The sequence below is a fragment of the Apodemus sylvaticus genome, chromosome 5 (genome assembly GCF_947179515.1).
Source record: "Apodemus sylvaticus chromosome 5, mApoSyl1.1, whole genome shotgun sequence".
Classification (NCBI taxonomy): Eukaryota; Metazoa; Chordata; class Mammalia; order Rodentia; family Muridae; genus Apodemus; species Apodemus sylvaticus.
Window position 1 is genome coordinate 110150549 of NC_067476.1, and position 14820 is coordinate 110165368.

At 48.4% G+C, this 14820-nt stretch overlaps 1 protein-coding gene across 1 annotated transcript; it reads left to right on the top strand.

Annotated features, from left to right (window-relative positions):
* The first annotated feature begins 318 nt into the window (after positions 1-318).
* On the top strand, positions 319-14820 carry Astl (astacin like metalloendopeptidase). The gene is made up of 8 exons (XM_052181685.1): positions 319-436; positions 1911-1972; positions 2789-2882; positions 3164-3281; positions 4747-4928; positions 7556-7637; positions 7852-8006; positions 13545-14820. The coding sequence occupies exons 1-8, from the start codon at positions 319-321 to the stop codon at positions 13955-13957; spliced, it is 1224 nt and encodes a 407-aa protein (XP_052037645.1). The 3' UTR covers positions 13958-14820.

Genomic DNA, 14820 nt, shown 5'->3' on the forward strand with positions numbered 1-14820 from the left:
TAGCCCTGAATCTGGTGCCACCTCAAGGTTTAAAGTCTACTGTGTCTCTTTTCTGCCTCATATTGGCTGCCCTAGTCTTTTTGAGCCAAGTGTTAGTCCCTTATAGGGATCTCCTTCACTGAAGGCCTTGTCTCTAGGTCTGACTGAGTGAGATAGCCAGGCAGGCTTTAGGGATGCATGCTGGGGGCCTCTCCTGGAAGGGGCTGGGCTTTGCTGCCCAAATCCCTCAGCTAGTTTCCCTGTAACCTGCCGTTCTGTCTCACAATGGAGCCCTGGGGGCATCTTGTCTGCACTTGTCTACCTGAGCCAGGTTTGAGCATGGGAGCACCCTTAGCATCCAGATGCACGGGAGTCTGCAGTACCAGTGTCCCAGAAGGCTTCACTCCTGAGGGAAGCCGGGCATCTCAGGACCAGGACATCCCTGCAATAAACCAAGGTGAGAGCATGGGGCCATACTCCAAAAGCCACACTGAATGTGGACACGCGGAAAAGATTGAGAAGAAATGTCCCCACATATGCAGGAAATAAATGCATGTTTCAGGAGGAAATGCTTAAGTCTGTTTTTCTGTATTCTTTTGCTGGCTAATCATTTTTTATATGAAATACTGTAAATTTCTTTAAAATGATCTGATGAGAGAGCACTGGTGTTCTCTCAGCCTGGGACTTGAGCAAAATCATCAGTAGATATTTGAGAACATGTCAGTCACTCTGTGAGTAACAGTGTGTAAGTGTGACCTAGCCAGGTGGGTGGGTTATTAAGGAACAAAGAAGTCTGTGGCTCAGGGCATCTCTGTCTGGGATCTCAGACATGAGGAACACAGACACATTGGGTTGGAGCTGGTGACAATGAAAATGAATTCAGATCTTGGAGCCATGATGAATTGAAATGTTGGCAGAACAGAGGTAGCCTTGCCTCAGCGTAGGTGGCGACCACTGATCTCTTCTTTCTCTGGTTAGAAGCTCAGAAAGACACCAATCCTTGGTCAGTCATGTGGCTTCTGGGGAGAGCCAGAAACAAGAGTCTTCCTGGCACTCACTCTCAAATGTCACAGAGAAGACTTTCCCATGCTAGGGCTCACAGTAGTTGCTAACAGCTGTCCTTGCCTAGGTGATGTCTTGTTTGTAAATACCACTAGTTGCAGCTGCCGTGAATGACGGCTCTGAGGGCTAAGACCACACAGCTGTACCAGATCCTAGAGAGCGGCCGTTTAGATTTCAGGATGCAGCCTTGATCAGATGATCCTGAGGCAACTTCTACCTAAGAGGACTCACAAAGAGATGTCTAGTCTGGGTCGCCATCAGAAGTTATGATGGGATCAGGCAGTGCTGCTGTATTTCTCTCAAGCATCCTGTGACTCCCTTCACTGCTTCACGAGTCCTGAGATTTCTCTTCCCAGCAATCAGCTGCAGGAGGCTCCCTGACAGGAAGATGAGAAGCCACAGCAGACTGAGACATGAAGTAGTCACCCTCAATTCCCCTCTGTGGTTGTGACTTGTAATTTCAGCTCCTAGCCACCTCAAGGGTTCAGAATATAACATAGATAATAGGAACTAGGTGTGGTGGGTGGGGGCAGGGTAAGGTCATGGTCTGGGGAGTGTGGCTTGGGCTGGATAGAAGAGCCTGCATCCTGAGAGCAGGGGGCCTGGAGTTGGGATTGGGTCACACATGCTGAGGGGAGCCATGGTCTGCTTAACCAGGGGAAGGATTCGAGCAGGCCAAGAACTTCCCACACATTCACAGGCTGGGACTCAGCAGGGGCTGTTGTACCTCCTCAAAGCCACACAGCTTTGGTGCTCATGAAAGTTTAGTCCCAAAGCAGAAGTTCTAGACACTGGCGTTGCTGGGTCCGTCCCAGCCTGTGTTCTGGGAGTCAAGGCTCACACACATCCCTTCTTCCTTTCCCTCCCAGGGCTCATCTCGGAGGAGGCTCCAGAAAGCAGCTTCCTGGTGGAAGGGGACATCATCTGGCCAGTGAGTACCCACATGGGGTGTGAGCATCTTCAAGGCTATGTATGACAGGTCTCAAAATCCTCTTCTAGCTGTCGTGAGTGCTTGACAGTTGGGACCTCTCTTTGGTTTGTATGGCTGGTTAGGTACCGCTTTCAAGGTCCTCATGAATATGATAATGGTGACAGCTGAAGTGACCACTTAGTCTGCCCAAGAGGGCTGCTTGGAAAAGGGGATTCAAACTCCTTGACACCTGGCCCAGGGGGAGTGCTTAGGGAGCACAAGGCTAGAGACATAAACCTTGGTCTGGTGGCGGTGGTGGTGGCATGGCAGCAGCGGCGGCAGCACACACCTTTGATCACAGCACTTGGGAGGCACAGGCAGGTGGATTTCTGAGTTTGAGGCCAGCCTGGTCTACAGAGTGAGTTCCAGGACAGCCAGGGCTACACAGAGAAACCCTGGCTCAAAAAACAGAAAAACAAAAACAGAGATATGAGCCCAGATTGACTTGCACATGTGCACCTGCCATATTTCTGCTCTGTGGAGGTGTGTGGGAAGGGCTGAGTCCTCCTGAGCCAGGCCTCCCAGGTACCAACCTTGGATGCCTTTATCTACTTGATAGAACACGTCGTGACCTCTGTCATCTGAGTTCTCACGGTTGGCCCACCCACTTCCCGTGCCTTCATCTTACTTCTAGTGGTTTCCTCACTCCCAGGTCCTCCGTGTCCCACTGCTCACATCTTTAGAGTCCCGACAGACTTAGGCATGGCACCCTGGAGAATTAGGAAGCTTAGGTGGCCTGTGTCCTCCATTTAACTCCGAGCTGCCCTCTCTCCTCAGAGCCACTTCCGATTGTTGTCAGTGACCAATAATAAATGGCCCAAGGGTGTTGGTGGCGTTGTGGAGATCCCCTTCCTGCTTTCCAGCAAGTATGGTGAGTGAGAGTAGAGGTGGGACTTCCCACCCTCCTTCCCTATGTATCAGGACTCCTGCAGAATCTATGCATTATGCACTCTCTAGTCCCCTCTGAGTGACATGGTCACACAGCGAGGGCCTTTCTGCAGCCCAGGCTTCCTCTTCAGCATTGTCCTCTCTGAATACTGTGTTGAAAGGTGAGCTTAATGTCCTGGCTTCAGCCCTCACACGGACTTCAAAGGTCCTCAAGAGCTATGGGACCTCCGCAGGGGGTCAGCAGCCATGGTGTGTCTTTCCCAGATGAACCCAGCCGCCAGGTCATTATGGAGGCCTTTGCCGAGTTTGAACGGTTCACATGCATCCGGTTTGTTGCCTACCATGGTCAGAGAGACTTTGTTTCCATCCTTCCTATGGCAGGGTAAGTGCTCCTGGTGGATGGGGGTGGTGTGAGTGTGTGTGTGTGTGTGTGTGTCTGTGTGTCTGTGCGTGCGTGTGTGTAAGGCTTATTCCTTAGCGTGCACAAATCTAAGCTTATTTCTGGATCTGTTTTCTTGGGTTCAACCGCAGCCCACCCTGAATAGTTCATTCATGACCTGGACTTTCTGGGCCAAAGGTAAAGAATGGCCATTGGGCACAGGACCTTCCTCTACAAAGTCCTCAGCTCCGGAGGTCTTGTGGTATGAATCTGAGCAAAGGCTGGGTCCTGGTTCTGTCACTTGTGTGCCACTTGAATCTAGATGAGTCCCCTAATTTAACCTCTTCTGCTTTCTTTCTGAGGTGACTTTCATTGGGGCCTGATGTGGTGTGGACGAAAGCTGTGACTCGGGCTTGTGACAACACAGGTCTGCTCACGCAAGGACCTGCTTTTATTGCGCATGAGTGTCAGACCCTACCCTTTGGCAGATTGGGTAGTGTTGAGGCTTCTTCACAGGCCAAACAGTCAAGGACCTGGGAGAAGGGACAGAAAGTCTGGGAGTAGATTCTAGGATGGAGACGGGCAGTCTGTCCTGGTCCATCCCAGTTCCTAGAGAACAAGCAGTATCTGTCCTGATGCTCAGAGTCTTAGTCAGGGTTTCTATTACTGCACAAACATCATGACCAAGAAGCAAGTTGGGGAGGTGTACTGGCTGGTTTTGTGTGTCAGCTTGACACAGGTTGGAATTATCACAGAGAAAGGAGCTTCAGTTGGGGAAGTGCCTCCATGAGATCCAGCTGTGGGGCATTTTCTCAATTAGTGATCAAGTGGGGAGGGCCCCTTGTGGGTGGTTCCACCTTTGGGCTGGTGCTCTTGGGTTCTATAAGAGAGCAGGCTGAGCAAGCCAGTAAGGAACATCCCTCCATGGCTTCTGCATCAGCTCCTGCTTCCTGACCTGCTTGAGTTCCAGTCCTGACTTCCTTTTGTGATGAGCAGCAATGCAGAAGTGTAAGCTGAATAAACCCTTTCCTCCCCAACTTGCTTCTTGGTCATGATGTTTGTGCAGCAATAGAAACCATGACTAAGACAGGAGGAAAGGGTTTATTCAGTTTACACTTCCACATTGCTATTTATCACTAACAGAAGTCAGGACTGGAACTCACACAGGTCAGGAAGCAGAAGCTGATGCAGAGGCCATGGAGGGATGTCACTGGCTTTCTTCCTCTACCTCACTCAGCCTGCTTTCTTATAGAACCCAAGACTTACCAGCCCAGGGATGGCACCACCTACAATGGATCCCTTGATCATTAATTGAGAAAATGCCCACAGCTGGATCTCATGAAGGCCTTTCCTCAAGGGAGGCTCCTTTCTTTGTGATAACTTCAGTCTATGTCAAGTTGACACACAAAACCAGCCAGTACACCCAGCTAGCTCACCTCTACACCAGCTCACTGTCATGGTCTTACAGGTGCTTCTCTGGTGTGGGGCGCAGTGGAGGGATGCAGGTGGTGTCCCTGGCACCCACGTGTCTCCAGAAGGGGCGGGGCATTGTCCTACATGAGCTCATGCACGTGCTCGGCTTCTGGCATGAGCATTCACGGGCAGATCGGGACCGCTACATCCGGGTCAACTGGAACGAGATCCTCCCAGGTAAGTCAGCTGGTGAGGCTAGGCCCAGAGGACCCTGAGGGACACAGGCCTCAGGCCAGGGCTGGAGTTGAGTTGGGGGGGGTCACCTCTCCTGGAAGAGTTCATCCTCCACACTATCCCCTTTTCATGAGGCAAGTGGCAGTCACACCCCTCTGGTATTTGAGAGTGGTCCTCTGTGGCTGTTGCTCTGGGCCTCCATAGTTGTAACTCCAAAAAGGACTTCAACCATTTGCTTTTTGTCTCCCTTCCCCCTGCCACTGTCAGTCATCTGAATGTGAGGTTGGCAGTGTCCTTTGACTCTCGGCCCACTGACTCAGCTGTCTCCCACAACCCAGATGCTATTGGGGCAGGTGATGTGTGTCAGTTGGGAACACTGAGCCAAGTCAGAAATTTAGAGGGCGGCTGGGATGCCTGGGTCAGGGAAGGGGCAAAGCCGAAAGGCTGAGGTGTACAAGATGGGCACCAGTGGACACATGGCTCAGAGAATACCCTGGAAGTGGCAGAGCAAAGACTGCGGGGACAAGGAGTCCTGATGCCAAAGGGAAGCGTGTGTTCCGGGCACGGTGCAGGGATCAGATTGCAGAACAAGACTGCATGAGGGGCTCAGGGCTCAGTGGTGAGAATAACTGCCTTGGGCAAGAGGGGCACTTGCAAAGGGACAGGACCCACAGTGTTTGGGGGTTCAGAGGAGGTGGAGGCCTCCTGCCACTGGGAACTGCTCAGGTGCCTCTTCAGATGCTCTGGGGCTGGTCAGATGAAAAGTGTGAAACTTACCCCAGAGACCGTGCTTTCAGGCAACTAGGTAGAACATGACAGAAGGAAGGATTGGTTGTTGGGTGGGGCTGGGAGTGACCACGATCTTTCCAAGTGCTCCTGGGTGCTTGTGAGCACTCATCCGATGACAGGCTGTGAGAAATGAGATTTGAAAACAAGAGTGCAGACATCCTGATCATGACAGAAGCAGAAGGCAGTGACCGACCACCCACTACACTGCTCTCACGTGGGACAAATCCTTTTATTTCTGGGGTTTGAAGGAATTGCAGGGATTTTCAAAAGAAAGGAAAGGAAGAGAAAGCCATGTAGTCCAATACCCTGGAGGCTGAGGCAGAGGGTCCTGAGTGGGAAGCCTGGGATTACACGGACCCTGTCTTTAAATTATTGTAAAACACCATTTTAAAATCAATAGTCTCTGGCTAAGGGTAGATTCAGGGGATGTATAGAGGCTGTCAATACTTATATCCATAAAAGCAAAGAGAAGAAATAAACATGCCCATTTAAGTTACAGGGAGGAATTAATTAAGGCAAAAGCATAAATTAGAGTTGAGCAGCTCTTGAGGTTAATTAGTGTTTTCTAACAATCAAATTGGCTCAAAACCACTACCCACCTAGGGCTAGGGACAAAGCAAAGAGGTACAGCACTTGTCTGGTTTGTAACTGGGTTTCTATGCTACTGCCAACAAAAAAACCTCAGCTATTTTAATAGGGAAAATATGAAAAGTGAGATCTGTCGGCACGAATGTGCATAAACTCTGCCAAGGCATAAACCTAATCACAATAATTCTGTAAGGATCGCGAGGTAGAAATTCAGAGGAAGCAGGTGGGGTAGGAGACTTGTTACTGCCTTTAATATCTGTGTATATTATCTTTAATATATGTGTATTATATTTCCATGGCACTGGGGACTGCACTCAGGACATTGTGTACACTAGATACTTGGTATGTGCTTTGATTTATTTTGTTTTCTTGAGACAAGGTCTCACTATGTAGCAGTAGATGTCCTGGAACTCACAGGGATCCTCCTGCCTCTGTCTCCCAAGTGCTGAGATTAAAGGCGTGCAGAGCATTATGCCCAGCTTAGATAACTTGGTTTTTGAGTTAGGGGAATATATTATCTATCCATAATTATGTTTAATAATAAAAGGGTCTTTGAAGAGAAAAAAATTGGTATTCTGCGGGACTGATTAAAGAGGCTGCTGATGACTTTGGGGAAAAATAGTGTGGACACAGCCTGCTGGGCCTGGTCGGGGGAGGGGCTAGGCAACGAAGGTGTAAGGAACAGCAGCCCTGAGGAGGCAGCAGCCTTCTCTTCCTCACCGGCCTGGAGGGGAAAAGAGGGCATTCTGGGTAACCAGGGTGACTGGACTGCTGGGACTCAGCTCTCCAGACTTTGTGGTCTAAAACGGGAAGATGAAGGTCTGGGCACCAAGGACTCAGGCACCAGAGCCCTGGATTGCGAGGACAGCACATTAGTGGAGCTAAGCTCAAGGGGCAGAATAGACAGGGTTCCAGTGTCCAAGGCACAGCAGCCACAGCTTTGTGGATGCAAAGATTAGTGCCATGCAAAGTGAATTGGGAAGGAGGAAATGCTGGAGAATGCTGGTAGGAGGCTATGGTTGCATGGTCACGAGACACCCCTGGTACAGGTCTGGATTACTTCCAGGGTCAAGTAGAGTAGGGTTAGCAAAGGTGTACAGAAAACGAGGTTAGCTAATAAGGTTCAATCAGGAGGGCCAGACGCTTCCACTCATAGGTTGTGGATTCTCAGAAGTCACCCCACTTCCCCTTCCTTGCCTGCTGTTCCCTGCCTGTCTTCTGAATAACAAAGGTGTGTGTGTCTGTGCTTTAAGGCTTTGAAATCAACTTCATCAAGTCCCGGAGTAGCAATATGTTAGTTCCCTATGACTACTCATCAGTGATGCATTATGGGAGGTAAGCACATTTCCTTCCCCCATACCCCCTTCATGCCTTCTGCCTCCTGCCCCCTTCCTTGCTCTCTCCACCCCTTCCTCCTGCTCCTTGGCACCCCTTGGCCCTTCCTCCCCTTTGCCTCCTACCCCCTTGCCCCGTTCCCCATACCCTTGTACTGCCCTCCTAGCCAGCCTCTCTACTGTGACCTAACACAAGCCCTACCCCTGGGTTCCAGGTTTGCCTTCAGCTGGCGTGGGCAGCCCACCATCATACCACTCTGGACTTCCAGTGTTCGCATTGGCCAGCGATGGAACCTGAGCACCTCAGATATCACCCGGGTCTGCAGGCTGTATAACTGCAGCCGGAGTGTCCCTGACTCCCACAGGAGAGGTAAGTGACTTAATCTAGGGAATGGTGCTGAAGTGTGAGGGACGGTGAAGAGGCAAGGAGAGGTGGGTTGGGTCACTGCGACTCATCATGATGGAATTTGGAAACATATGTGAAAAGGGTTAATACCCACTGAAGACTAAAACCCCTTAGCAAAGAGGAATAACCCAGATAATGGGCATCTTAAGTCAAAACTTAGAGTAGAAGTAATTTTTAATGACAAAATATTAAATCTTAATACCAAGATAAGTTTCCCCACTATTGTCCATCTATTCAGTGTTGAAATGGAGGTCTTATCTGTCAAAGGACCTTTTCCTCGCCTGCTATAATTGTCATCTCCAAAGCTTGTTGCCTCAATCTGCTAACCTAGTCCCTAGTCCTGGAAGCTTCTAGCTTCAGAACAATCTAAACTAGGCCTAGCATGTTTTCAGCCTCTGAGACTTGCTGCTGAATAAGCTCACCCTTTCTAATTCTTTCTGAAGTGCTGCTGGCTGGTTCAACTCAGCTGTTGCAAGCTGACTGATTCAGTCTGGCTCCCCTCTCCGCTTCTGACTGAATTGCTCTCTTTGGCCTCATACCAACCTTTACAATCTGTTCTAATCTTCAGGCTCCTTCTCATTCTCTGGTTTGTTCAGTCTTTACCTGTGTCTATCTTGTTCTATCTTCAACCTGTCTCTGTAAAATACTCTCTCAGTAAAACTGCCTCCTGCCCACCCCCCACTCTCTTCCGTTCTCTGTGTGTGCACTGTTCTAAGTGGCTTCCCTTTCTTCTCCCTTCTCATGAGAATTAAGGCATATCCTATTCTGTCATATCTTCCTCCGATTTGTCACTTTGTCTGCCACTCAATCAGACATCACTTTCAAACATGGGTGCTTCCTTCTACAAACCTACTAAGGGCATGTCTGTGTTCCAGCTTGAGGAATTAAAGGTGTGTGCGAAGGGTGAAGCACACCACAACTAGAAGCAGATTTTTTTTCAGTAAATAATACAATCTCAGGGTTCAGTGTGATCTGATATCCTGCAACACTTAGCCATTGCCATTGTAAGGCAAGAAAAGACACAAAGTTTTGGTGTTTAGAAAGGAAGCAAAAATCTGGGCAGTGGTGGGTGACGTATGCCTTTAATCCCAACACTTGGGAGGCAGATGCAGACAGATCTGAGTTCGACATCAGCCTGGTCTATAGAGTGAGTACCAGGACAGTCATGCTTACACAGAGAAAGTCTGCCTCAAAAATCAACAAAAAACAGAAGCAACTATCACTAATCATAGATTATGATACTGAAACAATGAACTGAAACAGGCAAAATCAATGAACAAATTAAGGCTAGGATAATGTTAAAAATATCAGTATATTTGACTGATAATAAGAATTATATTTCTGCAAACCTTCAAAAATAACTTTAAAATGAGAGCACAAATAACAAGAGATAGAAGCTATGTAAAAGCTCTCCAGGGGGAAATATTTATTTAAAAATTGCCTAGCGTGATGCACAGCTGTGATCCTGGCACTTGGAAGCGAGGTGGGCGGACCAGTCACAAGTTTGAGACCTGCCTGGCCTGCATAGTGACAACCTGTATCAGAAACACTTAAATAAGTGTACATTCTAGATACAGACAGGAAGACAGTGTTTACAATCTTAAAACTTCCCAGTCAGATCTATAGATCCAATGAATTTACAATCCAGGGCCTGGAAAGATAGCTCAGTGGTTAAGGGCAAGCATGACTGGGTTTGGTTCCCAGCACCCATGTTAGGCAGCTCACTACCTGTGACTCCTGTGCCAGGGCCTCTAGCAGACACCTGCACTCACTTGCACATACCCCATCCATATAATTAAAAAAAAACTTTAAAAATTTACACTAAAAATCATAACAAATTTGATAATATTGGCAGAGCAACTTATACGAGATAAAAGACAACAGCCAAGCCGGTCCTGCTATAAAGCAGTGGTGGGCCTGGTATGGCGGCACAGGCCTGTGACCCAAGGCGAGGGCGTATTGAGGCTAACCTAGGCTACATGATAGTGATTCTGTCTTCAGAACCAGCAATAACAGAAAAAGGGGGTGTGGAAAGACTGCCCTAGCCAGTTCCGAGTTTACAAGATGTCCTTAGGTACGTGTAAAGTATACAACTGTACAGAAACCTGTCTGGATTCCGAATATAGAGCTTTTAAGTGCAGAGGATGGGTGTAGAGCTACCTAAGTGCCTGTGGGGACAGAGAGGAAAGTTCTATTCAGATGAAAACCTAGCAGGCAGGGTGCTGCACAGCTCTAATCCAATCCAGCACTGGAGAGGCAGAGGCAGGTGGATCTCTGTAAGCTGGAGATAAGTCTGGTCTACATAGTGAGTTCCAGGATAGCCAGAGCTATGTAATGAAACTTTGAGTCAAAAAAAAAAAAAGTGAAAACTCTGGGGCAGGGACTTGATTATGAAAGAAAGGATACCTTAGTAGTTCTCAACCTATGGGTTTCAACCCCTTTGGGGCTCCAACAACCCTTCTACAGAAATCACATATCAGATATTTATGTTTTAATTTGTAACAGTAGCAAAATTAGTTACAAAGTAGCAGTGAAAATTTATGGTTGGAGGTCACCACAGGTAGAACTGTATTAAAGGGCAGCTGCATTCGGAATGTTGAGAAGCACTGTTCTACATGGTTCTGAGATGGTATCTAGGCACCTGCTGTTACGCAGCATTACTACTCATACTGCATTAAAGACTTGTATGTGCACGGGGAAACTGTAAAAAGTTTGGCAAGAAACTAGCGAGATGTCTTTATAACATTGGGATGGGAAAGAATTTCTTTACAAATAACTCTTAACAACTAGAAAGATTAATAATAAATCCAACAGTAACCACAATAAGTGTTGTTAAGAGACACCACAAGTAAATCTAAAATACAAGTTATAAAATAGAGATGCTTCTGAGAGTCACTAGTAGTATTATAAAAATGCTGTAAACAAAAAGTCAAAATACAGATAGAAAAATGCATGAGGTGGTTAATAAGCACCTTGGAAGAAATCAAATGAGAAGCAATGACACCACCACCCACTCTCCCTAAATTAGCAGAAGTCTACTATCTCAGTGATGATAATGTCAAATACTCATAAAGGATGCAGGGCAAAGGATGTTTGTATCCCACTGACGGGACCACAAATGGCTGCAACCCTTCTGGAACACAGTGTGACACCCAGTGAAGCTGCTGTGTGTGCCTGTGACCCAGATTTTATTTCTAGGTCATCTACACCTGAGTCCCACCCCCTTTCCCTACCAGTCCTAGATAATCAGCAATCTACCTTCTGCCTCTATGGATTTACCTTGTCTAGACATTTAATATAAATGGAGCCACATGCCTTTTGTGTCTGATTCACTGCCCTCCACAGAACCTTTGCTATTCATCTGTTGTTCTACCTATGAGGACTTTATTCCTCTTCTGCTGAATGACATCACATTTCTTTACCACTTGATGGACATTTGAGATATTTCTGCTTTGGGACCATTATGAATATACTATGTCAGTATCTGTCCCAGGCATAACATTTCTGGGCCCCATGGTGACTCCGTACCCGGCTGGCTTCCAAAGCAGTTGATCCATTTAAAAACTCCATTACCTATGTAGGTGGCTACCAGCTTTTCTGCATACAAACCTTTGCTGAGGTTTGTAGTCTATGCTTTTGATTATGAACATCCCCAGTGGGAATAGACGTATCCATTGCCACCCTGGTTTGCAATTCTCTAATGGCTAGCCACATTCAGCCTCTTTATGAGATGACAGGCCCTCTGCACACCTTTTTGGTTTTAGAAAAATGTCTGCACTGATCCTTTGCCTTATTCTTAGTTGGATTGGGTTTTTCTTGCTGAGTTATAAGAGTTTAAGAAAATATTCTTAATGGTATCTCTTTGTTATGACATTTGGAAATATTTCCCCACATTCTGTGTGCTTGAGTTTTTGCTTCCCAGATAGTGTTATTTGAACAGCAACCCAGTTCCCTCTTATTCTGAGTCAGGGTCTCACTATGGGGTGGTGCCTGTCCTGGAACTCAATACATAGACTGAACCGGCCTCTAATTGGGAGATCAGCTCACCTTTTCCAGTGCTGAAATTTAGAGGCATGTGCCACCACGCCTGGCTTAAGTATCATTCTTGATGTCACTTTCCCTGATATATGTATACTTTTAATCAAATATTACATACTTTTTTGTTAAAGCTAGAGAATGAGATGTAGGACATTGCAGGTCAGCCCAGAGCTCTGACAATCATGGAAAGCAGAGAACTGGAATTGGGAGGAACTGGTCCGAGGGTAGGCGGCCACAGTGGTGGACAGACTGGCATGTTTGGGCGTCAAAATGATGACACAGCGTGTGTGTGTGTGTGGGGGGGGGCAGGTCCTGGAGGAGAAAGGAAGGCGGGAGCGAGGATCAGACATGGGCGTCATGGGAAGGAAGACAGGAGTGGACCTGGGTCCACGTGCAGATCTGGAGACCTGCCTGTGGCTTCAGCTCCACACGGTGAAGGGAAACAGTGGGAGGGGTGTGGTATACAAAGTACCCAGACCTGGTAGAGATGGCAGGACATAGGATGGCACTGAGGACTGGGGTGTGGCAGGAACGTAGGACAGAAGGTGGCTGGAGATGTGGTCCGTGTGGAGGGATGAAAGCGGCTGAGGTGGACAGCAAACCTAGTAGAGGGTAGAGATGCTGCTGCTTGAAGATGAATTCCTGATGCTGAATTGCTAGAAATGGAGACTTCAACTCCTGTGGTTTCTAGTGCTGATATAGTTTAGAGAGAGAGGGCATGGCTGTGAGACTAGAAGAATCTGGCAGGAGGAGGGCCACTGGTTAAAGGCGACAGCATGGATGTGTTACCAGACACTGAGCAGGAACAATGAGACCATAGGCAGCAGTGGGGTCATACAAAATAGTGCCAGTCAAGTCTGCGTGTGGCAGCAAAGAGAAAGAAGTCAAAGAGGTGCACTCCTGGCCGTGCACAGACTAGAGAGCACTGAGGAGCTTCTGATGTCCTCCCTTGGCCTGAACAGAAATGATTCCAGAGGATGTTCAAGATGCACAGCTGAAGACAGATATGGTAGGTGAAGGCCATATGGTCAGTTGGGCTAACAGAAGCCCAACTGGGCTGCTGGAGCATGGGTAGAAAGGCCAGCAGGATCTTTTTGTGGTGACTTGAGGGGCCAAGCGAAGGAATAACACACCTCAGTTGTCCTGGATGTTCCTATTTGTTTTCAAGACATGGTCTCTCCGTGTAACCTAGGCTGAACAAATTCAGAATTCTCCAGCTTCAACCTCTCAAGTACAGAGATACAGGCATAGACCATCACACCCAACAGTTGGACTGGTATGCAGTAGGAACATAATGGTTTGTGCCTTAGCAGAGACCTCTTGGGCTATTGGAGACCTCTGAGACTAGGAGTCTGGCTCCATAGCCCCTTAAGAAATACCAAAGGCCAACGTTAATGCTTGCAGCCATGCTATATGCTTTCTTTTGCAGTTCTGAGACTTAGCTTCTGCTCTCTCCTGCTCTAGGGTTGGAGGCCCACAGTGACGGAAGAAGCCTTACCCCTGCCTCTATATCACATCTACAAAGACTTCTGGAGGCACTGTCGGAGGAATCTGGAAGCTCTGCCCCCAGTGGCTCCAGGACTGGAGGCCAGGGTATTGCGGAGCTTGTGGACAGCCAGCAAGGATGGGAGCATCCTCTTCAGAGCACATTCAGTGTGGGAGCCTTAGCAAGACCACCTCAGACGCTAGCTGAGGCTTCAAAATCGGGGCCTGGAGCAGGTGCAGACAGCATGTCTTTAGAGCAGTTCCAGCTGGCCCAGGTACCCACTGTACCTCCCGTTCCATTTCCGGGAGTCAGAGACAAGCCAGCACCTATCCAAGATGCTGCTGAGAGGCTAGCTCTGCTTCCAGGAGGCTGTGCACCTGGAAGTCATTAGAGGGGTTCCCAGAGACTGACCCTGTAGACTTCTGTCCCCAAGTGGAGAGGGTGTATTCCGCCCAGAATGGCTAAGTCCTCTAGTCCTTGGCTCCTCTGGGTATCACCTCTGTCTGCTGTCCCCTGCACTAGCTACTCTTGGAGGCCCAGGTCATTCCCTTGGTCTCTTCCCTACAACAAACCACCCCCCATCCTGCAGAGTTCCTAGGGATAGAGAGGCTCCAGGAGCTTTTCTTGGCTTGAGCCCAAGCCCTGGAAGATGCTTGGCATGGAGACAGGATCCTAGGTGTGGCTGTCAAGAGCAAGGTTCCAGCCTTGAATGCCTCGAAGTTCTACAACTGAGGACTAGTTCCCAGCATGGACCTCAGTGGGAAGCTCTGTGACTGGGACCCTGAATATCCTACTGTCTACTACGCCAGGCTCTAAAGATGTTCTGAAGTCCTGGGATTAAGCCCTGCTCTCCAGGAGGCAGAGAGCCCATTTTGTTCTCCTGCTAAGTTGGACTAGCAAGAGATGGCTCCTTGCCATTTCTGCATGATGGAGGCCTCAGCAAGACCACCAGTCCCCGGACGGCAGCCTTGAACCTTGGTGCACATCAGATTACTGTTTTGTCCACAAGGTGTTCAACTAGAAGCCATTGAGGGGCAGATGCCACACTACTTGTCCTTCAGCCATGCCACACTCCTTGATCTTCCATGAGGTTTCTTCTAAGAACAAAGCGTGTAGGTGCTAGGGTCTGAGCCAAGAGCCCTTCATTCTCCAGGAGCCTGCTGGGAGGCCAGGGGAGCCCTGCTTGGGATAGGAGGGGAACCAGAACCTTGAACTAGTGAGGAAGGGTGCTTCATATGGGAAAAGGCAGAAATA

Coding starts and splice junctions, on each gene's coding strand:
- Astl (XM_052181685.1), top strand. CDS start 319: ATGGGAGCACCCTTAGCATCCAGATGCACGGGAGTCTGCAGTACCAGT. Junction 1,973..2,788: donor AAGGGGACATCATCTGGCCA/GTGAGTACCCAC, acceptor CTCTCTCCTCAG/AGCCACTTCCGATTGTTGTC. Junction 4,929..7,555: donor CTGGAACGAGATCCTCCCAG/GTAAGTCAGCTG, acceptor CTGTGCTTTAAG/GCTTTGAAATCAACTTCATC.